Genomic DNA, 25,790 nt, shown 5'->3' on the forward strand with positions numbered 1-25,790 from the left:
ACTGTTTTTCATCAATATGTTATAGGTCTCAGATACAAAACATGTGTCTGAAGTGTTTGGCTCCAAATACCAAACAGATCATTGCAGCATTACCCATAATCCCNTTATTGTTCTATTAATATAAAGGGAGGTCAGGTACTCTTTAAAACAGCTGCTAGTTATGGGTACTTTTTACTGAAGTACATTTCAAAGCCTCTTTACTTTGACTTGAGTAAAGAAGTCAGTACTTCTACTTTCACCAGAGTATTTTTAAACACGAGTATCTGTACTTCTACTTGAGGAAAGGATGTAAAAAATAAGTATTTTAAAGAAACAATTTAGCATTAAAAAAGGATGCAAAAAAACAAGTATTAAAATCAGATTTAAATTGAACTATACGAATAACCTTCACAGCTAAAAAACTAAAACACTTAGGACATTGAGTATATGGCAAACTACAGTGTATTATATTTTAAAGTGGAGGGCTGTGCAGACATGTGTGCACAAATCTGCAAAATGTGCCACTGAAGTTATTTTGACCTATCATAACAAGAAAGTGTCACTTCTGCAACATCTTATTTTTGCAATTTACAGTTAGATAAAATGAGATAAGAGATAAGATAGGACTTTATGATCTGAAGGAAATGGTTGTGCCAGAGTTAAAAAGATACAATAAACACAGCATATTAATAATAAAACGGAAAACTAACAGTGCAGTAAAAATAACTAATTGCAGAACTACAAGAAACATAGACGGTCAAATTATTAATATAACAAACTGTAAAAAACTGTACAGCGACAAGCAGTAATTAAAAGTGCAGATACGTCATTGAACATTATTCTTACTGCGAGTAAACTACAAACTCACGTCAGTAACCCACTTACTAAAACCTGTGAACCTTTGTTGGTAGCATTTCAAACTTTTTAAAGGAATATGCACAATATAAATTAACTACATTTCATATTGAGGTCACAAGATGACAACTGAGCAATTTTCTGAAAGCTACAGAAAATAAGTGGAACTGGAATAAAGATCACTTTTTACCTTTCCTCAAACTAGAACGTTTAAAACCAATAAAATGTAGGTTGGTGGTTTGTATCCCATGTCTGCTGAGATCATATGCATGTGGAAGCTCATTAAAAAGCACTTCCTGTTTCTGAGATCTTCTTTTGACAAGTCTAAGTCAACATGAAGAGCAGAGAGATCTTATAATCCTCCACAACAGCCTCAACAATCCCTGAACTAACAAAGGTTACATGAAATCAATAGATGAACCACGGAGAGAGGAATGAGCGGCACATCCTGTCACATCTGGACATACAGTTCACTTGTTATCAAACTAACCTGATTTTGATCCAACTGAAGCTATATGCAACATTCCTCTCTGCCATATTACTTCACAAACCTGTTATAAACAACACAACAAATCAATACTTCCCAAAGAGGTCAACGCCACTCTGCTTCTTAAAACTGGAGCAGTTTCCCAGGTCAAACTGGAATGGGATTATGGAGTCTGTAGAGAGCGCAGTCTGAGAGCTGATGGGCAACTTGCTCTTTCTGCGTTTTGGCAAAGGTCCCGAAAATATCCCTAAAAATAGTCTCTGTCTAATAACCCGGAAGGTTTCTGCACGTGACTTCAGGATGTAAGCCCTGCACGTTGTAATCCCTCTGTATCTAATATTAACAAATACAAATACATTTCACTTTTATCCTCCTCTGCTGCTCCACAAAATACATATTCATCGGGACACAGAGACAAATGTCTTCCAGGTGCTTTTATATGTGCATAACTGTTTGTCCCATAGATCAGATAGTGCTTTTAAAAGCCAGCCTGCTTTCAAATGGTAGTTCGCACTGAAACTGTGGCTGTCTGTTTCTATGAATAAACCCGATTCAAACCAATAACCCAGGCACTGCTCCTGATGGGAATCCAAAAAGCAAGCGAGTGGAAACAAATAGTACCTTGCAGGAGTATTGTTGCATTCATGTACTGTTGGAATAATCGGAAAAACGAGTTCCTGCCCATGATAATTCATAGAAATATGGCAGACATGGTAAGAATGAACATGACTGCGTTATAAGTTGTAACTGTTAGCTATTAGCTGTTATCTTATTACAGACACATGCATTTCCAAACATCTGGTCTACCTATGTTGTAAAATGTATTGTCTCTTTGATTTACAAACGGCATCTATTGCACGTCTGTCCGTCCTGGGAGAGGGATCCCTCCTCTGTTGCTCTCCCTGAGGTTTCTCCCATGTTCCCCTTTAAACTGTGGGGTTTCTCTGGAAGTGTTTCCTTGTACGATGTGAGGGTCTAAGGACAGAGGGTCTAAGGACAGAGGGTCTAAGGACAGAGGGTGTCGTATTGTCATACTGATATTCTGCACAAACTGTGAAGTCCACTGAGACAAATGTAACATTGTGATATTGGGCTATATAAATAAACATTGATTGATTGATTAGCTGCTCTCTGCATACATGTAAAGACACGTAGATTAGTTACACACATAATCTAGCGTCCGAGGTGTCAGCGCTTCTAAATACTCTTGTGTATAAGTATATTCTTGTGTATACTACAACTCAGCAACTTGTAATGAAACAGTGCCTCAGTTTTTTTCTGTTAAGTCCCTACAAACGACACACTTCCACACACCTGTGAATTCTCACCGCAGCATTCTTAATATACACTGTTAAATCAAACGATTAATTAGCGTTAATCCTTGTTACTGGCTCAACAAGTCTGTCTTCTTTGCTCTTTGTATTCACAAAACAGCTATCAGCGTATTCTTTTAACACTTAAAGACAACACATATTTGTATTGCTGCTTCCACATAACTATATATATACTTAAAGCTCTTGAATACCTGAGTGTTTGTCATGAAAAAGGAACACGTGAATGCAGCATCCGCCACAACAAGAGGTTCCTGGCCCTAAATCCACTAAATACAGGGAAGCGAGGCAAAACAGGACTTGAGATGCAAGAGAGGATGACAGAAAGCAAAAGCAATTTATTTGTGTTTTATTCTACACAGAGTTTTTCATTTGGTTGAAATCCTGACATATTAAAGCAAGTAACTGAGTGCTGGAGTTGTGGGTTCCAAAAACCCGGAGGAAAACCGGTAACGATGTTGAATATTTAAATAAATATTATACTATTTTACCTCATTATAAATGGATAGATTTATAGATAGATAGATAGATAGATAGATAGATAGATAGATAGATAGATAGATAGATAGATAGATAGATCGATAGATAGATAGATAGATAGATAGATAGATAGATAGATAGATAGATAGATAGATAGATAGATAGATAGATAGATAGATAGATAGATAGATAGATAGATAGATAGATAGATAGATAGATAGATAGATAGATAGATAGATAGATAGATAGATAGATAGATAGATAGATAGATAGATAGATGGATAGATATATTTATAGATAGATAGATAGATAGATAGATAGGTAGATAGATAGATAGATAGATAAATAGGTAGATAGATAGATAGATAGATAGATAGATAGGTAGATAGATAGATCGATAGATAGATAGATAGATAGATAGATAGATGGATAGATAGATAGAAGATAGATAGATAGATAGATAGAGATGGATAGATAGATAGATAGAGAGATAGATAGATACTTTATTGAATATATATATATATAACGAATCATGAGGGTTTGTCATCATCGGTTGTGTTTTGAGTCACATGTGCTTTTCAACTTGGGATATTATACAAAATGCTTTCACTGCTTTTCAATTTGTAGACGTATACACTTTCACAGAGTGCGATGGGGCCACTGTGGATGAAAGCGTTTCACAATAAACCAACATGATGGTGTGTTCAAGGTCTCTCCATCTGCGCTCGTTGATAATCTTCCCCCCCGAGCGTCCATGTTCTCCGACGTTCCCTCATCAAAGTTGGGATTTGCTTTAATTATCCCCGATCAATGCTGGCCGTGGCTATACTTTGGAGACGCGTGGCCAATGCTGAGGCAGCAACGAAGTGGAAGAAGGAAAGAGAAAGCGCTGAGTCGTCCTGTGCCAGAGTCTAATGTGCACACAGCGAGGAGAGCGAGGTGTGGGCTAATGCAAAGCTCCAATCATTAGCCCTAAGTGTTCCTCATTATGTTCCTAAAGCCTCTGAAGACCTGGATCCCTAATTGATCTCATCCTGGCATTTAGTAACACTCAGGAAAGCAAAGGGCCGCTCTCTTCCCTGGCTCCAACAGATAGGCGGCAAACACTCGCTCAACACTACAAATGAAGGCCTGATCCTCGGATGGCTGAGCGGCGTCACACACTCCACTGCTCCACCGTCACCAGAGAGGGGCATGTTCACATTGAAAGGGCAGGAAGCCAAACTCCCCTCGCTCTGATATCTTTTTAAAAAGGCCCTATTATTCCTTTAGAAATGTTCCTCTTGCCTGTAGTGTGTTATATAGGTTTGAGTGCATGTCAATGGTCTGCAAAGGCTAAAATCCCTGTGTTCCCAGATGGATTTCTCTCCCAAATGTTGGGGATCAGGATTACAGTGTTATTCAAAACCTAAAAAGAGCATTATAGTGTTTGTTGTAAAAGGATCATCTCTTTGTTTTTTGCCCTAATCATCTCTTTAAAAAATTGCAGAATCCTGTTTTTATTTATTATTTTAGATAGATAGATCGATAGATAGATNGACATTATCTGCCTAGCCTTCAAACTTGAGGCAAGTGGCAGAGACCAACAGAAGACATTTTTTCTGCTGTACCGAAAATGTACCGAACCGAACCGAACCGAACCGTGACCTAAAAACCAAATGTTGTGAACCGTTACACCCCTAGTAGCTAGAGTTAGGAAGAAAAGAGAGAGGCACGTCAGTCGACTGAGAGCAGCTTGGACCTAATCGTGGTGACGTGGTGTGTGAGTTTTGTGCGGCGCTGACCAACAGTAAGTCTATGTTACGCACACTGAACGGGATATTATTGAGCCTTTCATGGCATTTGAGTTGGATTGGAGTTTGCTAACTCAGGCTGTTATTGACATGTTGAGCTAAGCTACCGAAGCTAATGTTAGCATTATTTAGCTGTACCTTTCTCTGTTATGTTTGACAATGTTGGCAATCTCTAATGTTTGGATGACATATTAACCGGTTTAATTGTAAGTTAAAGGGACCTATCGTGCAAAATGCACTTTTGTACGTCTTTTATACATGAATATGTGTCCCCGGTGTTCCAGGGAACTCACCAAGTGTCAGAAAACACAACCCTCTCTATTTTCCTCCATACCCAAATCTCTTAAAAAGGGGCTGCAACGGATCTGATACAGACTGATCCAGATTTGAATACTTCTATGACGTCACAGAAGTGGCGCTACGGCTATTGGGCCAACTCCACCAATCAGGAGGAGACAGCCACGGACATTGCCGTTCCAAAGCGCTGGAGACGCTGTAGTACATATGCCAGGCCTGTAGATGGTGCTGTTCTCACAGAATCAGCCCATGCAAAGACAGTGTTAAATTGAACGAAATGAGGAATGGCTAAAATGCATGATCTTTTTGGTATTTTGAAAAACAAAAAGTATAAATATGCCTTATATAGGTATGGTCCTACACTATATTATTCAAATATAGCACGATAGGTCCACTTTAATTGTAGCCTTACTTGAGTGTGAGAGAGCAGAGGTGAGGCAGCTGAGGAAGATCCCGCTGATTCTCCTCCTCTTCTTCCTCTTCCTGTGGTGTGCTGGGAGGCTCTGCAGAGATGTGCAGGTCTCTGAGTCGGGGACAGGCCTTGATGACCTCCAGCAGAGGGGTGTGAGGGTTAGTTTTCACCCCCTCCAGGGTGAGAGAGACCAAAGAGGAGCCTGCAACTTGCAAGGCAGGAAGGAGCTCCACCAGAGGGCCTGGGTAGCGCACTGTGAGGCTCTGCAGCTGGCCTGAACACGCCTGGAGGCCTGCAGCCAACAGAGAGCCCTGGCTTCTTCCTCTAGTATCTTCACCATCATCGATGTTCACAGATATGGAGCGGAGGTCGGGACATGCACGACTCAAACTGTCCAGAGAGTCACATGATAAGCCCTTGACGTCCTTCAGGCGTAGGATCAGGCGTTCATCACTTGACAAAACTCCTTCTCTGCTTTTTGCCTCTGCTTGAGAGCGACTCAGCCCTTCATCGCTACTCGTTTCTGCTTCGTTTTCACTACCATACCCTTCCCACAATGTCCTCTCTTCTTCATCTTCGTCGCCTGCTGCTGCTCCTTCCCTCTTTTTCCTCAAACTGTCCTTACTCTTCCTCTCCCTCCATAGATCCCACAGCTGGGGAACTCCTTCTCTGTTAGTGAACTCCTCTGTCTGTCCAAACTGTTTTTCCTGGATGAGACAGCAGGCCTGTGCAAGACCCTCCATGGCCACTCTCTCCAGGTAGGGCAGGGAGAGGAGGAGGTAGGCTGCTGCCGCCACAGGATCTCCTTCTTGTTCCCCAAAATCAATATCCAGAGCCAGCAGACTGCAGAGGGGGAGAGGAGACAGGGGTGCCGGGGGAGAAGAGGAACTAACAGATGGAGATGTAGAGGGGCAACCAGGTGACCTAGAGGGACAGCTAGAGGGTGAAAAGGAAGCCCCACCACCGAGAGGAAGTAGTGCAGCCGGGGAGAGGAGATGACAGCGGGATATGTCCAGATGGCGCAGGAAACGACAGCGTTGGGCAATCGTCCTGATTACACATCTGTCACAAGGTGTACCGGCCAGGGAGAGTGAGCGCAGGACAGGAAGACAGCAGAGGGTCTCCGACAGGACCTTAGAGGACAGCTGCTGGGCTGCAGACAGGTCCAGACTCCACAGAGCCTGAGACAGAGAGAAGGGCATTATAGGACGAATAATAGGTCAAGTGGATAATCCTGGGCTTACATTTTTACGAAGACAGGTGACGTTAGGTAAGGGAGAATGACACAATTCGCAAAAAGCAAAGATAATGTCTAAAAAATAATGTGTCGTAAGAAATGTGCCAATATTGTGCAAAATAATTTGGTCGTAATCGTTTCTCTCGTCTATTTTGACCACCTTCCTTCGTTGACAAAAAAGAGGTCAATCATCATAACGTATTTATTATTTATATAATATTTGATTATCTCAACAGTTAATAAATAATATATTGGATAAATAGCCCTGTAAGTCAAAGTATATCTGTTAGATATTCTCATCATAAATTAAAAGCTCTAAATGGCTCAAACAATGGCCCAGACACAAGATATCAAAGAAACAATATAAACTTTGACTTTACTGGTCAATTCTGATAATGTGTCTACAGCTCTGTGGGTGAGTTTTTTTTATTAGCGGTGTATATATTTGTTTGATATAACCTACTGTCAAAATGCAAAATAAATCTGACCTGGCAACGTGCAGCAACGTGGGCGCAGAGGGCAGAGTTGACCAGGCCAGGACACTTCTCCAGAGAAAGGCCTCGGAGCTGGGGGACCAGAAGGAGGTGGAGGGCGGCCCGGGACATCTGCCTTCTGGAGCCCAGCAGCAGCGTCAGGTCCTCCACCAGCTCACCCGCTATACGGAGGGAAAAGCAAAGAAATAGAAACAGCCGGGGAAATATTTTAGCAGGAGTAGAAGTGATTAATAACCACAGGTGGGAAGTAGTGAAGTACAAATACTTTGTTACTGTACTTAAGTACATTGATCTGGTATCAGTAATTTACTGCACTACGACTTTTTACTTTTACTTCTTACATTTTTTTTACACAAATACCTGTACTTTCTACCGCGTTAAGTGGCGTGATCATGATTATTTAGAGTCATTGCGTGCCTATGGATTTTAACACGATCCGTGTATCCATCTTTTCCTGGTCTTCTCTAAAGAAGAGGGACCAATGCGAACTCGGCTCGAGTGAATTCGGTCAGAAGCAACTGCAGCGCATTATTATCCCAAAGATGGATCTTTAATGTTCTATTAATATAAAGGGAGGTCAGTTATTCTTTAAAACAGCTGGTATTTATGGGTACTTTTTACTTAAGTACATTTCGTAGCCCATACTTCTTTACTTTTACTTGAGTAAAGAAGTTTAGTCAGTACTTCTACTTTTACCAGAGTATTTTTAAACACGAGTATCTGTACTTCTACTTGAGTTAAGGATGTGTGTACTTTTGCCATCTCTGTTAATAACCCTGTAAATAACATGCAATTAAGTAAAGCTGCAAAAAAGCATGCATGTGAACTATAGTAATAACACCAGCCCTTATTCAACCTCTGATTCTGCACAAGAAAGAATTCCACCAGACTTGTATTTTCACTTAGCTTCAAAAATGTTCCTGATACAGGAAATCAGTATATTGCTCCACATTGGAAGAGTACGTAAAAGAGTAACATGTATCGTTGTCGGTTAAATGTTCCCCTCACACACTCACGCAGTAGGTTGAAAGGCCCCATGATGTATCTGAATGAGAAGTGATCCAGGTAGTTGTCGGCGTAGTCCTTCACCCACAGTTCCTTCATGTTTTCTGCCAGGCTGAGCAGACACAGCCGAGTCAACGACAGCAAAGAGCCGTCTTCATCTGTTTTCCTGCAGCTCCCCATCCACTCTTTATTTCTCTTCCTCCGGGGCCCAGCTTTGACCCCGCCATGTTTACCTGGAGCTCGAAACAGAGGCATTTCCAGACAGGAATTGATGCTGTGTCTGTGTGATGAGGGGGCTTCCTCTGTCTGCTGGAGGGATGAGGTGGGAAGGGAAAGAGAAGAGAAATAACATGACTGTTTCAGATTTACAATTTCAATTTCTTGAAAATTACAGAATGATTCTTACATTTAATAGCTTGTGAAAAAAAAAAAGAATAAGGGGGAGGGGATCTTGTTTTGATTGAACATTGGATTATAGTTATCCATATTCAATCAGTGCTGACGGGTCAAAAGTATATAATAATCAGCAAGATCAATTGTGTAGTATTATATTGTACACTTTATTGATCCAACATTTAAGTGACACATTAATGCATCACAACATTATAATCATTAACATAATACATATTATTCAGAAGTGGGCAATTCTGCGTAACAAGTAGACTACTTTGACCTTTGGTATATTAAAATCGTTCAAAAAATTAAACGCAGGACTTTTAAAAATAATTTCTACTCTGTGGTATACGTACATTTGCTAAGGTAAGATCATTGTAGTTAATTCCCATCTCCACTGTTGTTCATAACTACTTCAATCAGCTGAGAAGAGAAATACAGTAGTAAGGTTAGTTACTGTAGAGTAGAAGAGTAGACCGAATGAAAGGAATATAACGGTAAATAAACTAAAGTGTACTATCCAATGAAGGAAATATGTTGTATTGCATTAAGACCTACCTGTTGAATCACCTTAATGTCAATAATCCAATGCTAAGAAGCCAGGAGTGTAAAGAAAAAGCTAAGTGTTTGAAAAACCCTTTGCTCAGCCTGATTTACAGCGGCACTTCCTGGTCATAGTCAACGATAATTCCAACCCTGAGTTTTGTCTGTCAGGAACAATTTTTTATTCACGTATTCGGAGGACAACCTTGAACCACAACAATCGTGTTCTAATCCTAAATCAACCCCACATAATCAGTCAGTAATATTGAAAAATGTATATTTTTATCCTTAGGAATATGCTGTTTTAAAAACGTCTTAAAAACAGATTGTTTAATATTCATTGGTGTTTTTTTTCATGTCATTTTGACTATAACCAGCAGGTGCCGCTTTTTCTTTTATGTTTGGGATTATGTTTGTGATTCGCGGCCTAAGTAAATACAGTGAAACATAAATAGTGTAGCATTTACCTTTATAATATTAAGCCAATCCGAATTCAAACTAAAATAACACACTTGGATACCAGGCAGTACATCATTTCAGACATGATCAGTGCATACCGCTGAACTTCGTATCAGGGGGTAGCAAGAGTATACAGGAATAGAATATAGAATATACAGTCTTTGGTCCCACTGCAGTCAGCACAGGGCCGTTTCTTCCTATAGGCGGACTATGTGGGGGCATAGGGCCCCCGCAGACAATAGGGGGCCCCCAAGCTGAAAGTATTTTTTTTTCATCCGAAAAACAAAAAAAGTTTAATTCATACGCACAAAGATAAACAAAATTAGTAGAAGCGGGAGGGCTGAAGCATAGCTTGTGGAAAGTAGCCCTCCCGTGCATCATCCTAATACAGCGGCATTATTGCGTCAAAAACGTATAGAAATGAAGGAGTACAAAGAAATAAAGAAAACAGGAGAACAAATTAAATAAAAGTTAGGGCAGGAAAACAATAAATGCATATATATATATACCCCTCTTCTCAATACATAATACTTGTAGACACGCCAAAACCCCGCTCCTGTGATCGCAATGCATTTTTATATGTACAAACAGTGGTGGGCACAGAAAAACAGATGTCTAGAATATAAGCCTTCTGCATGAGATTCATGGCTGGTGAGCGCACTGACAACTGACTCTTCAGATTTACAAATATTAGTATTTTGACCTAAATCAAATAGAATATCTTGCAAAAGCTTTTTATGTCTGATGCTTGATTATTTGTAAACAAACAATTCAACAAGAGGGATATTCTCAAAAAATGTAATCTTTAGTCAGTGAATTATATTGAAGTGTTGCTCTCTTAGTAATCCATTTTCAATTAAAATTGCGGTTTACCCTCTTTTTGACTGAAGAGAAGTCCATTTGGCCTTCCATCTGGACAAAAATTTCTATTACTTTTTTTTAAAAAGTCCTTCCGTATCTCTGTAGTTGAATCTATCATAACTAATCGATAGATTTATGATTAGAAATTATAAAATAGCGGTAGACAGTGATATTGATCCGGCTGAACAAAACGTGGCATATGCTAACGATACGTTCGTTTCCCACAGATCTTATTTTGAGCTATTTTCTAAAAATCCCATGGAGAAATATCATTGCTTTTTGTGGAGGGAACCCATGCGCAGCTTACTTCCTGGTTTTAGGACGCGTCTCTCTCCTCCTCTTCACACACCACACTTTTCGCGGCACATGTACTTACAGCCAATCAGCTCTGAATTATGTGAGATGACGTTTGGTGGGGATGGCAGCTCTATGCCCCTATGGTCATTAATATTTTACCACACACATTAAATAGGACAATACTCTGAGCATGCGCAGTGTAGTTTTTATAGTCACCGTTCACTTAGAGAGGGAGAGGGAGGGGCATGATCGGGTTTTGTCCCACATGGCTCTAAACAGCTCAATAGGCACACACTGTAGACACTAATTAGAAGAACACAGACTAAAACAGCAATGTACAGACGAATCAGATCATTAACCATGATGTTAAAATATATTTTATATATTTCGATATTTATTTTTTGCATTTTTTTGTAATAACTATTTGTAATACTTTCTGCTGACACTAGGTGGGGTTGTGCCCCACCTGCCCCTAATGACCAGTCGCCACTGTGTGTTCGGTGAAGCATTATATGCTTACAAATCCAATGTAGGATATAAACACGACTAAACTGCAATGATAGCAAAGCTGTGGCTTGGGTTTTTGGGGTAATAAAGTCCAAGATTGGATCGTTGGGCTGTCAGCCCAACGATCACTCATTGGCTGTCAGCCAATGAGTGACGTCTGAGGAAGATGAAAAATGTAAATTAAACATAGTTGAGAAAATGCTGCATCTCTTGCATTTATTTACATAGAGGAGCCTTATTGTTTACCTTTTTAATATCATTTTTTGTCATTTTCAATTGCTTGGTTTTCGTGAAATTTGCCTCTTTTCCTATTCAAGTTTAACAGATTGATGCATCTCCACAGATCATCTTAAAGGCTTCGGAATCCCCCCCATTGTAGTTAAAAAACTGTCAAAACCAAACAGCATCTTGCATAGGGCCCCCAAAAAGCTAGAAACGGCCCTGAGTCAGCATGTCGTTGTGTCCCTGGGAAAGAGACTTCACCCCAATTTGCTCCTGTGGGGATTGTCCACAGTATTGAGTATGTAAGTTGCTTTGGATAAAAGCGTCTAACAAGTAACATGTAATGTAATGTACAGTGTTACTTATATCTGCATATCTAATCATAAAATATATTGTTTTAACCAGTGGTGAAATGTATAATTATAAGTATATTCACATTCACTCACACATCCACTCTTGATATACTTTTACCCCAATACATTTTGTAGGCACATTTTGTGTTTTTACTCCACTATGTTTATTTTACAGCTTAATTTACTAGTCACTTTGCTTTAGTTTTGATTTAAAAATATAAATCAAGAAATATTATTCAGCTACCCAGCATTATATTGAGTAATAAAACAAAGTAATATCATTACCGACCTTAAAGGGATGAACTGAATAATTACAATTCAATTAAATGGCCTAAACTTTATAAATCTGAAATGCTGCATGATAAGTAAAGACCTGTACATTAAATGACAGGATTGAGGTGTGTGGATGCATTTGAAGAATATGATACCTAAAATGTAAATCTTACTGGCTTATTTTAACCATGTGGTGCCCATGATTCCTTACGATAATACTAGGTTAGCTGACAGCAGATCTGCAACAATATCGGACTTACATTTTAAGTAATTTTCTAACAATAGTGACGATGGGCCAATGTTATAATCCCTGAACATCAACAAGGGCTTCGGTCCCAGCTGTGTGCATCACATTCCATGAGATTTGGCACATTTCAGTTTAGATGCATCCTTTTTGAAAGCATTTCTCCTATGGAAATGTTTTTGGGTCGCGTGTTTGCACTTACTTTAATAATATAATTGTGTGATTCTTATTTGCTAATGTTTATCTGTATTTACTACTTTTCACACTTCTTAGCTAAGCTTGGGAAGATTGCTTATTAAGAAGATTTGATGCAGTGTTGAGTTACAGAGTGTTGTTAGTCATGTGCACCAACAGTATGACCTTCAACTCAGGTGAACCGAGAACTTCCTGATACTGCCTCCCTAACTCCCTAACTTCCAGAATGCTCCTTTCCTTATCATCAAGCACTCCCTCTTGCACTATGCACATCATCTTTTTTATATATATCCTGCTTACTTGAAGTAAACGGTTATTTTATTTTTTTTTTGTAAATTATTGAGTGTTCTTGCATTTTAATGAGTGAGTTTTTTTTATACCTCGGGACTGTGGGAAACAGTATTTCGATCTTTCTGTGTGTACAAAGATATTTTGAGATTGACAATAAAGTTGACTTTGACTTGACTTTGAAGCTTCACCCCTCCCTTTCTCCTCTCTCTGTGTTTAAATATGCAACCCAAACTCTACTCTTCGTCTTCCACTCCGCAGACTGTATGCTCTCTGTATGACTGACCAAACTTTCTTGCAAGAAATAAAATACGACAAAGACAGCTGAATGGTTTGATTCTCTATACATTTGATAAATAAATTCCAGCCATAGCCACCATATAGCACAAACAGATTAAACCAACAAACTCAAAAAAGCAAGAATCTTTCAGGTAGTACAGTCTATTTGAAGTGGGCCTTGATGTCAGTGAGACTTGACAACAGCCATCTTAATGTCACTTCTTCTGCTACCTCAGCTTCTCAGCTGTCTGGCCCAGATGGTGAAGATAGTCTCTTAAAAAAGCTGTACGGGCTGTTTACGGGCTGGAAGGACAGTTTGTTAATGCAAACATTGTACCAGTTTCTGATCGTCAAACAACTGCTCACCCAAAAAGTATCCAAACAGGCTTTGTTGTATTGTTTATTTCAATATCCATAGTGTGACCTATCAAAAAATACGTTTAACATGTAGGATTTGGTGTCATAGACTGATATGTTGTGATAAAAATGAAATATATTTTAGTAAAAAGGAAGCAAAGGACAAACATATATTAAGCAATCCAATTAATTTCCCTTCAATTCCCAACATTCATAACAAAGATTATATCACATATATATATATACACAAGTAAAACACATTAGGATGACAATCAAATAAATCAACAATCTCTTTAGTAAAACATGGATTCAACGAGTAGATAAGGTTAGTAATACAAAGCTGTATCAAAAATAACTGATATTCATCATAAGGCAGCATGTTGAGTAAATTGCACTGATTTTGAGGTAATTGGAAGCACAGAGAACGATCCTATAACTGGAATGGAAACTTTTTAACTAATTTGTGTATCATGAGCCCTTCATTTCAGCACACATGGCGCTGCAATCAGATGTCAAATGTAATAAACTGAATGAATCATACTGAAACTAAAAGATTTCTATTAAATGGCTTTGTGCCATTAAGGCTCTGCAGCTACACTGAACAAAGTCCTATATGTTAATATGTCACTTAACGTTATCAAGATTTCTCCAGTTCAAATTTCTCAAGGCAACACAGTGAGATATCAGCATTCAACAGAAGATAAGTTGCAGTTGGCACGTTACCATCAGTATGTGTTTAAACAAGCAGTTCAGGTTAATAAAAGTCTAAAACAATGTGAACATGCACATAAAAAGTGAAAAGTTAATCAGCAAAGTGTTGATGCGTGATTGTGGTTTTTTAGCACGCAAAAATGAAGAAACACAAGTTCACAACATTTAATAAGTCCCTTAGTTCCTGTTTTAAAGTCCAGTAGTTCACCCTTTCCAGCTTCATCAACAGACCTATTTCAAGCTCAGCGGACCACACCTTTGTATTGCAGTAGCAGTAAAACATGGTAATAATTAATTTCCTACTTTCTTTCCTATCATTAAAAGCAGACAGTGCAGCTGTGCAGTTCATGCACAACTACGGCATTTCCTTCTGATACTTCATTGGCTGCACATATTGTATCGCTCAGATGTTCATGTTTTTCGGTAGTAAGCATTTACTCTTTTGTAAATGGTACAACCTTTCTCCCGGCCACAAACACTTCGACTATGTTGCGATCATCACCTGTCGAAGAAGTCACAGAGACAAATACAATTAAAAGGGGATTGTCACATCAAAGTGTAAAACATTTGGACAAATAAACAGAAATTGACACTCACCCAAATTCAAGAACTTCTCCAAAATAATCTGAAATTGAAGTGACAATAAATTAGCCAACACTGAAAGCAAATGTTCTGCTTTAATTCATTTATGTGCAAAAAGATCAAGATTAAACCCGACTACCAACCTTTGGTTCCTCGATCTTGATGAGGTCGATAGGTCCATCAGCAGCAGCCACATTCACCCTCAGGGCATCAAAGTCTTTGCCCACTTCGAAGTTCCCTGTCCGGTCATCCAGGGACAAAGCTACGGAGAAAATGCATCACAAAAGAAACTGCTTTATTTTCTCCACACCCGTAAAATTTGCAATCAGTCACCATCAACAATATCTTGTTCCCACAGTCCTTCATGTGTGCTGAATCACGCGAGAATGTTGATGGAGAATATGATTGTGTGTCTGAACACAGGTCATGTTTTAATTGAATAAAGACACGTTTGTTCCTGAGATGGTTTCACCTTGGCTGCCTCCCAGTGTGGCGAGCCTGAACACTTCCTCGAAGGTGAGTGTGTCGTGTTCTGGGTCCTGGATGGTCAACACTTTGGACGTGTCCAGAGTTCTCCTCACAGCGTCCAGCATAGAGGCCGAGTAGCCCCCCGCCACGTCTGATGAAGCACCACAAACACACACCAGAACATTAATACAAGCTTGCATGCAGACATACGATTACATGTTTTAAAGAGTAGAAGAGTAACAGCAAGCAAATGTAAAAAAAACAAGTGCACAACATGGAACAAAAATAAAAGGTAACATTGTTAAAAGTAGGTAAATATGTAAAAAAGCAATACTGAGGTAGCTGCATCAACAGTGCTGTTACAGCATGGGCATTGAAATAGCTGTTAGTAGCAGTAATGAAGTAGCAGCACTACCATGAGTAAAGCTGAAGTATATCAATGAATTCAAATGAATACCGACCCGTATAGTTTTGTGTATATTGATATAGGTGGACTGTGTTATGCTCCTGTTATTATTTACCACAGGTGATACTGCTGTGCTTTCAGGCCACATGGCCAAACAGAGTTTAACTTTAATTTGTTTTGACCATGTAATCATGTTGACTTCTCTTTTAGTTTTGCAACAGCGTTTTAGTTATTTATTGCAGTGTTATAACAAATGGCCTACTTCCGAATCATCAAGGTGGTGGTGAACCGGTTGAGATGCAATTTGGATGGAAATAAAATGGCTTGACGCTGAAATTTACTTCCATTGAAACAATGTTCAAGTTTTACTAGGAATACATCGGGCCTTCACAAAAAGTTTGGAGTTCTGAATAAGAAATAAGATATCCTTGTTGACTAAGGTTCCTGGGAACTTAGAACATTTTTAAACAGCTAAAACAAACATTCACAAATAGGTATTTGGATCTAACTTTCAGTTAGAGATTTAAACCAGACCAGATCACCCATTAAAAGTAATCAGCTGATGGTTAGCCAGCCTGCTGCATGCCACATCTCTTTGTTGACTGCACTAAAACATTCAAATGATGACGGCTGTAAAACACAACACAAGTTAGTAGGAATATATTTGTACCTATCTCGTGCACGTTAAAATCTACAGTGCATGGATTTCCCAAAACAAGCCAAATCATCAAACATCATTTTCATGCTTCTGTAGTGTCCAACACATTTAGTCAAGAGTGCAAAAAAGAGCCATACGAGTTATACATAAAACTACGAGAACCAACAAATACATTATTTATCAAACTAAAAACACTAAAACTACAAGACCTGGTTGACTATAAAACTATTCAAATGATGTTCAAAGCCGCAAATCAACAATTACCTCATAATATCCAGGTACTTTTCCCACGGAGAGAAAGCATGCACAAAACTGCATTTTCAAAAAACCACCCGTACGAACAAATGCCAAACTGCATTGCATCACAACAAAAGGTGTTAGTCTGTGGAATAACTGTAATGATGCACTGAAATATTGTACAAGTCTATCTAAACTGAAAGTATTATTTAGGAGCCAAATCATGAATGGTTATGAACAGCATCTGTACAATCCCATTTGTTATTTCTTGTAATTGTAAAACTAATTTCTTTCTGATTGTTTTGTAAAAAAAAAAAAGCAAACAAACAAATTAACAAGACAAACATGTCGCTGATGACGATGATCTAATATTTTATTTATAAGGAACATGTACGCTAGAGGGGGTAGGACCAGAAACGTTTTAAGCTTCTTCTTGCCCCTGTTGAACATGACAGAGAGTATTTGAGAATTATTTTTATAATTATAATTTTATTTTTTTTACTTTGTTATAATTATTATTATGAGTGAGAAAAAAAAATATATATATATATATATACAGTATATATATTATTATTATTGTTGTATGTTTTGTTTCTGACATGTTCAATAAATTGACAAAAACAAAATCTGGTAATGCGTGTAAATGCTCACACCTGTTCCCAGCCCCAACTTCACGTTGTGTCTCAGGACGTTGCGGACATTCAACATTCCACTGCACAGCCTGAGTCAATAGAGAAAGAGAGAGATATGATAAGTTTCATATGTTGCATAACGAAGTCAATCTGTAATGCTTGATTGCTTTTATATTGGAAAAATGACATTCATCAGACGTTGGTCACATAGAGACTGTTTAAACAGAAGTGCATAGGCCAATAGCTTTGGGCCATGTCTTGTCAGCTGACTCACACACACTGTAACAGTTAGACACATTAAGTATATTCAAGTTTACAATTGTGTAATGCTCTTGATAAACTATTGGAGACTTACGAGATGTTGGAATTGGGACAGTGAGACAAAGAGGCTCCTGTCTCTCTGAACAGAGCCAACTCTTCATCACTTAGGAAGCAGCCGTGAGCCATCACTGTCTGTGAACCGTCATCATATTTAGCACTTTAATCTGCATTTATGTTTTTCCACAAAACGTCTGCTTGCGTGTGTGCCAGCAGAAATGTGACTCACCTTGTCAGTGAGCAGGTTGTGTTTGTGATACACATCTGTGTAAGACTTAGATTCAGGAAACAACTCCTTTACAAGCTTCACTTCCTCTACGTTTTCACTGATGTGACTCTGGAAAAAAAAATCATTAAACTGTTACTTTAAGAGAACCTGGGGTGTAGCATTCAGATTATTCCGCCTGAGGTGTGCAGGAGAGTATCGTTTTGCATGTGTGTATTTGTAATTCATCTTCCAAAACCCCCACTGGTCCAACAGTGAATGGTATCCACGGCGACAGTCCCCTGTGGAGATGGCCCGGTTTGGTTCCCACAGTGATCTCACCTGGATGTGCAGGTTGTTATTCTTAGCGATGGCTCCCAGCTGTCCCAGCAGGGCTCCTGTGCACGAAAGAGCGAAGCGGGGAGTCACCACCGGCCTCACCAGAGGATACTACGCACACACCAGAGGAGACAGGGTTTCAGAAGATGTCTTTATAATGCAGGCCGACCTTGAGTTTGACTGTTTATTGTAATATAGAATCTTACCTTTTTCTTCAAGAGCTCTGCAATGAACCTGGAGGGAAAAAAACAAAGATTGAACTCATTTTTAGCAGCCACATTTGAACATTTGAAAATGCACCCTTTTTCTTTTTACAAGAATGTCTATGTAAGTTACATTTTGCAAGGGATTGTAAAGGTCTCCATATAAAATCTTTATTGTTTTATTGGCAAGAACAAAGGTTTATGAGGCAAGTGTGACTGCAGATTAGATGTACAGTCTCTGTGATGTGCACAGGTGTAATTCAAGTATCAGTCGACGTCAAAAAAGTGATTTTCCTCACCCATATTAGCTTTGTCACATTCAGTGTCTATGGGCATAATTTCAGGGATGTAGGAGGTCATGTGGAAAAAAGGGTCTAGAGGGACATATCTAATGTGTAACATACATCTTCACGGCAAAGTACAACCCAACTGTGACACATCTGTCTCTGTCTGTTCAAGATATACTGTGGTAGCTTTGAGATGTACGACTGAAAACTTCACTCACACACATTTTATACATTCAGTGTGACTGAAGTCTCAGTGAATTTTTTCTGACTGGAAAAAACATTCACTACTCTATTCTAAATGAATCATCTATTATCAAGGTTACGCAATGTTTCAAAAGGGTCACTCTGTATTAAGCCGCATCTCCTGTTTAAAACACCCATTGTTTCACTATTTTAGTAAAAGCTGATACCCACCGGCAGGTTTCGTCCTGGGACTCCTGATTGGTCTCTTTGTAATGTTTCACAGAATTGTTCGTGTCCATACACACTTTCCCAACCAAGGCACGCTGCCCAAAGTCATCTGCAAGACGAATGAGGATGATGAGTAACAAGAACAGGAAACACAGTAACCCGTTAAGCCAAAACCCCCGGTTACCTAACCCTAACAACAAATGTGTTAATATTAAGTGATGGAAGAAGTACTGAGTTATTTAACTTAAGTATTTTTAAATATTCTGGTACAAGTAAAAGTCCTGCATACAAAACCGTACTCAGGTAAAAGTACAGATGTATTACCAACAATATATATTAATAAACCAAAAGTAAAAGTACTCGTTATACAAAATGGCCAATCGTGTATCACATTTTACATTACGGCATGATGCATTAATGTGTTCATCACAGCTGGTAAAGGTGGAGCTAGCTTTACTTTACATACTGATGTTGGATATTTTAAGCAAATTAAATTAGTCCTCATTGAGATTCCATAGGTTTTTGACTCGTTCCTACAGACTTCTCTTTTGGTAAAAACAATGTTGTCATTATCATTCCATAGAGCAGTAATTGTGCAACGATTAAACTTGCACTTCAACAATCTTCATAGTTTCACCTGTCACCTGCAGCATGTAAAAGCATTCCTTCATGTGTCAGAGTCAAGTCCTGCTGTCACTCACAAACACTAATCCCCGTATTTTTGTAAGAATTCTCCCACAGACACACATACCAATACACGAGTGCACCACACAGCTAAGTACCTGCATCTCCATCAAATACACGCCGCATTCTTACAAAAGGTCATGCATTTGAAAGGCTGTCACTTGAGAGTTATCACTTGAACCATCACGATCAGCATGTTTTAGCTTCTGGTCTGTTTTGACATTAATAAATATGCTGTGAAACAGTCAGGGGAACATTTGGGGCCGTACTAAATCCACAATAAAGATGTGTTGTTTGTTACACCAAACATATGTCAGAACAAAAGGAAATAATTTGATTGTAAACGTTTGACATACATTTTTTCCCAAACAAAGGATAATCTTGTATTAAAAGTCGAAGCCACAACTGTATTCCAGGGACATTGATGTGCACGGCCAACACTTTCTTTATAAACACACATAGATGATTTCACTTATTCTAGCTCACAAGAGTGTGTGTGTGCAAAGGCTTTGATTGCATCACTCTGACTTTCCTTATCATTCTTATTGGTGAATTTGATTCAGAGTATAGTTCATCAAGTCTTCCATCTGAGTAGATGTGTGAAAGAGCTTTTTTCCCTGCAGGCATTTTGACTACTAGCAGGAAAAGGACAGGTAAAGGTATTGAATTCAGGTGAGCTAGAGGAGATTCAGGGTCCTGGAAATGTGCAGGCTGGTTTGCTGGCACTTGGTCTGCAGGATCTATAAATGATCTACGGACATTACCAAGGATTTCTGGGAGTTATGGCCAACACGGGCATGTTAACCATTTGTACACAATACAAATGATGGTGGTGTGTGAGAGGGGCTCTGTGAGAGGGGATACCTTCTTATAATGATGTGCTTTAAGAAGGTTAATGTTACACATACCATACATCAGTTCACTCAGGGACTGTGAAAGAGCTTTGTGCGTCTGTGACCGAAACATTTCCACTCAAATCAGGCAGAAAATGTACATGTATAACGGATTTCACTGTTGAACTTTGAAACCAACAAAATTCTTGCCTGAGAAAATATTACATAATGGATTGTATGCATACTTTGTGTTCTTCATATACACTTTTTAAAATAAAAACAAATCCAGAAGAAAATGAGGCATACATGCTAAATAAGTGTTTGAAATTCTCCAACTTGTTAATCAACACACAGTCCTCACACTAAATACAAACACTTTGGTAGAAAGTAGGACAGATGCTCGTGACAGAGGACAAAGGTGGGGGTTCAACAGCCTTAATGACACGGAGTTACTCTGCACGGCTGCTAAAGCCAGCCCAGCCACAATGAGTGGGTCCCTTTACACTCAAGCAAGGGTGTGTATTCAGAATTACACAACATGACAACATGGTGAAAAGGACAAGGCATAAAGGGTGAGCCAGAAAAATGTTCCTATAAGCCAGTTGAGACCACCAAGGGAAACAGGACTAGTCTAACTTCAAAGGCACCACTTAGAGGGTTTTATGAACACACAATTATAATTAAAGGGCGTAATCTGATAGATCACCATATTACATACCCTTCACCACACCCAAACAAAACAAATAGATCCAGTAACTCGATGTGTGCTCTTCTTAAAATGACGACTACAGCTTGAATATGTCCGATAAAGCCATCTCTGTCTTTATGCACCACATCACTTTGACTAAGAACTGAATATATATATAACAAACGTACATAATATTACATACATTCTTATTTATTTTAGCAAAATCTCCAATTGTTTCAAATAAGGGCACAGCCTAAATTGGTAACCATCCATTAGTCACCTGCCCTGAGGCTAGATAATGTTTACAGGAGTATGGTGTAAACTCTTCTGGCACTGTTGCATTTGTGTGTGTGTGTGTGTGTGTGTGTGTGTGTGTGTGTGTGTGTGTGTGTGTGTGTGTGTGTGTGTGTGACATCTTACTTGCAATCTGGGCCAACAGCAGAGAGGCATCTGTGTGTATGGTTGCAAAGTAACATGCTGTGGTTGTTCCATTCCTCAGGGTCCTTTTCTGAAAAACACAGGGATTATATTACACGAAGGTAAACATTCAAGCTCTGTCCATCTTTTTTGTACATTGTTAAGCTTTTAAACGGTTCACACCCTTCTCAAATGATATTGTTTCTGCAACAATGGAGGAAACCTCACTGAATTTCTGCTTTTGCAAATGGAAAAGTCATCAACATTTCAAACCTGATTTACATGTCCTGCGTTACATAATTCAATTTTGACTTCCTGTGAATGATCGACGGCAGCTCTATAATTTTTATTGGCCGCTTAAATCATGGTGCCAGAAAACTCACCACTACTTGAGAGTAGACCTGTTGGGCGAACTCCAAGTCCTTGAAGCGTGACTCCACAGGAAAGGTGTATTTATTGAGCCACTCCAGTAGGGGCATGTCCAGGGCCGTGCCAGCGTAGCTGTACTGGGGCGCGTGGATGTGGGTGTCCACCAATCCGGGCATGAAGAACTCACTGCAATGCAGCAAGCCATTAGCATGGTTCAAATATGCTGAATTATGTATGTGTTATGCATGCTGATCTAATAGCCACATACTAATGCAGAATATATTCAGTCATTCATATATATTCAACTTACTGTTGTGCCAGTTGAATGACTTCTGAAGGACTGAACCCAAAGGTCTGAGAGAGGCTGTCTAACTCTGCAGCTTTCCCAATGAAAGCAATCTGACGGCACAATGTAAAAGAGGCAATGATTAGAAAGTGGTTGTATGCAAAAGAGAGTAAGCTGTTAACTTGGTAAAAAAAAACATCATACTTATATTTATCATTAATATTCATTAAGACATGTTCTAACAAATTGCATCAATGTTAAATTCTGTAAAAAAAAAACACACGTTTTGTGTAAAGGTCTTTTATGATACTCTTTACACTGTATCCACGTTTTTAAATATCAGTGTAAGATTTACACAATGTCCGAAAAAAATATTTTGTTTTGAAAAGAAGAGAGAAAGACACATGTATGATTGCTTGGGGTGTTTTAAGGACTTCATTAGTATTGTTATCCCTTTTGTATTTGAAGAGGGTAGCCTACTTCAAACTGTTATGTGGTAATTTCCAAGGGCCTGGCGTTTTTAAAGTTGCTCAGCAACAGATTAATGTGGTATACAATTAAGATATTATGCAACAGATTTACGCCTTCTCCGTTTGGAAATCTATTTTTTATTCCTGTGTGCCAAATTGTGTCTCTTTGCGCAAGGTTATGGATGAGTCACAATTAGCTTAAACCTATTCATTAATTAAGAGAAAAAGGCTTAACGCATTGCTTTTTTTCATACACTAACATTAATAGCATAAATAGTCATACTTATTTATAGTTATCAGACCTGAGGCTGTTAGACATTCGAGTGTGACAAACCTTTCCATCTGTATCCACTCCCAGGACCTCATCTTCCAAGATCTGCAGCGGTGTTTGCTGGGTAGAGTGGATAAATGTTCCCCTGTAGACGTATTTAATTTCGGTGGTGGGTCCTTTAGAGTTTGCCATCCTTTCACTAGATCAGCTGGAGTCGAGCAGTGACAGAGAGATACCTGCCGCAGCTACGGAGCACCGGGGTTTGTCTTCGGAGAGCTCCGATCAACACCATGCACCAGGACGCGCAACTCCCACAGAGACAATCTGCAGCCAATCAGAACACAGGGTGAGTGTCTATGCGTGGGAATGGGTTTCTCGGTTTGAAACGTCGTTTTAGTATAACTATCTGCTTGTCACAGTCCCCAAGACTGACTGATAACAAAAATACGTCTCCAGTTTAATTTCGCTTTCCTTTTTTCAGGACTTGTGACTAAATAGCCACTAAATAGTAGGCTAGGTGCGGCACTTTACCTTAGTGCAAGGTGCCACTTTCGTTTTAGATGACCAAGAAACCGTGGTTTCCGTGGCAAATAACAGCATGCCAGATACAGAAAAACTGCGGATAGAGTGCTCAATTCTCCTAAGCAAATACACCTAATGATATATTCTTATGCGCAAAATAGGCGAATAAAAAATAATCAGATTTAATATACTTTTTAATCTCAAAGAATGATTCCAGGGAGGAAGTGCCATCGTATTAATAAAGGAAGTGGATTTAAAAAACAGAGACAGCAGCTCAGTATCTGGAGTGGTGTTTTAAATCCCTACAATTCGACTTTTACGCGATCTACGAACACTTTACCAACTTATTGTTTTCCTTATTCACATCTTCCAATACTTCAATCAGTACTGCAATAAAACATCCTAGACCGTGTCTGGTGTTTAGAGATGGTAAATATATCTAAACTCAGGCTAAAGTTCAAGTTGGCATGTGGGTTCTATATTTACAGGTTTTAAATTCCAGTGGGCCTCATTTACAGTAATAAGCTGAAGAGAGAGAAGGACATACTTTACATAGATAGCTATAACACAAAAAGACACTCTGTGTCTTTCACAACATATGGCCAAACATTCATTAAACCATATGAACTTCAATATTGCAAACGTTGCTTTAAATGTAGGTATGCCAGTCAGCATATATATGGCCTCTTCCTTTTTGTCAGTGTACTTTCGCAATTTTTGTCATAGGTCCTCATGGTGTTTGAAACATTTCCTCATAGCATCTTTTACCAGCTCTGTACATCTTTATAATGGGGTAATACTGTATTAGAGTGGTTATGTCTGAAAAGGCTGACTTTAAATAGGGACATTTTATAAATCAAGTTGGTTTTATATTTGCTAATGTAAGGGTTTCATTTTTTGGGAAATAATTTAGCAAAAGCCGGGTATTATTTTGGCTTATCCTATTGCACGGTAATGTGGTACTAAAGGGCGAAGAAAAGGCAAGAACATAAACAAGAAACAATTTATCTTTGTTATCTTGTAAACGCCCTTTTAAAAAACATTTAAAACCAATAGACCAGCTTCTATTTCAGTAAATATGTTGCTTGGAACAGTCAACATTAATCATGAAAGTAAAAGCAGAACAGAGCCATGTGATATACATCAGGAGACCTTCATAAAGGGAAATCCTATGAGGTCATGACTAAAATATATATTGGCACATGCTTTTAAACGTATCGACCCCATGACACACACTAACTTTGGATGGTACTACCGGTTTTTCAGTAAAGATGGGTTTTATTGATTGTTATCAATACAGATGCTTCATATCTATCCCCAGGGGTTCAGTTGGGTTTTGTTGTGTGGGGGGGGCTCTGTCTTGAAGGTGGTGTGTGTGACCATGACATTACTTGTTAGATGCTTTTATCCAAAGCGACTTACATACCCAATTGCTACTGTGGGCAATCCCCACAGGAGCAATTTGGGGTGAAGTGTCTTGCCCAGGGACACAACGACATGCTGACTGCAGTGGGGTTTGATCCTGTGCTCCCCCCGATCCGAACCCCAACGCACTAGTGCACTGCCCCACACGCCTCCATGACCTTATGGCCAAAATGATAACGGTTATTTTGATCAATGTTGAGGATATTTTTCAATATTATTCATTGGGAAATAAAATAAGTGAAACAAATGTTTATTTCCCAATGAATAATATTGAAAAATATCCTCAACATTGATCAAAATAACCGTTATCATTTTGGCCATAAGGTCATGGAGNACCGCGCCTTTTTCCCTATTTTTCGACGCTGCGGCTTATATAACGGTGCGGCTAATCTATGGATTTTTACAGCTAACGGCCAACACCTTTAACTCTATGGGCTCTATGGCCGGTCCGCGCCCCCCACCTTTAACTCTATGGGCTCTATGGGCTCTATGGCCGGTCCGCGGACCCCCACCTTTAAGCGGCGGGTTCCAGCAGGAAAAGCTGGAGGCCGGAAAAGAGTGAGACAGGTAGCGCGCAAAAGTAAAAGTGGAACCGAGAGTGGTATGCCGCTGCTGCGGCTTATATTCAGGTGCGCCTTATAGTCCGAAAATTACGGTATACAAATATATAAAAAACATGTCTATGAAGTGTTTTGCTCAAAATACCAAACAGATCACCCATTCTAGC

The 25,790-nt window shown here is 39.1% G+C and overlaps 2 protein-coding genes across 3 annotated transcripts; both read right to left on the reverse strand.

The window, feature by feature from the left end:
* Window positions 1-5,630: 5,630 nt before the first annotated feature.
* LOC104966819 (uncharacterized) lies at window positions 5,631-9,408 on the reverse strand. Of its 2 annotated transcripts, none has more exons than XM_010796120.1 (4): window positions 9,322-9,408; window positions 8,382-8,676; window positions 7,360-7,526; window positions 5,631-6,815 (listed from the first exon to the last, which is right to left on the reverse strand). In XM_010796120.1, exons 2-4 carry the CDS (start codon window positions 8,623-8,625, stop codon window positions 5,631-5,633), a joined length of 1,596 nt encoding a protein of 531 aa, XP_010794422.1. In that variant the 5' UTR covers window positions 8,626-8,676; window positions 9,322-9,408. The 2 variants fall into 2 exon arrangements, with proteins under 2 accessions (XP_010794422.1, XP_010794421.1); XM_010796119.1 differs by having other exon boundaries at window positions 8,382-8,679.
* A 4,279-nt stretch (window positions 9,409-13,687) lies between these two features.
* Window positions 13,688-23,450, reverse strand: gda (guanine deaminase). The gene is made up of 14 exons (XM_010796118.1): window positions 23,180-23,450; window positions 22,400-22,488; window positions 22,104-22,275; window positions 21,724-21,811; window positions 19,102-19,207; window positions 18,404-18,431; window positions 18,201-18,308; window positions 17,883-17,990; window positions 17,691-17,788; window positions 17,357-17,424; window positions 15,407-15,553; window positions 15,078-15,196; window positions 14,950-14,977; window positions 13,688-14,854 (listed from the first exon to the last, which is right to left on the reverse strand). Exons 1-14 carry the CDS (start codon window positions 23,306-23,308, stop codon window positions 14,787-14,789), a joined length of 1,356 nt encoding a protein of 451 aa, XP_010794420.1. The 5' UTR covers window positions 23,309-23,450; the 3' UTR covers window positions 13,688-14,786.
* Window positions 23,451-25,790: the final 2,340 nt, after the last annotated feature.

This window comes from Notothenia coriiceps, unplaced genomic scaffold (genome assembly GCF_000735185.1).
Source record: "Notothenia coriiceps isolate Sejong01 unplaced genomic scaffold, NC01 NC01_scaffold00037250, whole genome shotgun sequence".
NCBI lineage: Eukaryota > Metazoa > Chordata > Actinopteri > Perciformes > Nototheniidae > Notothenia > Notothenia coriiceps.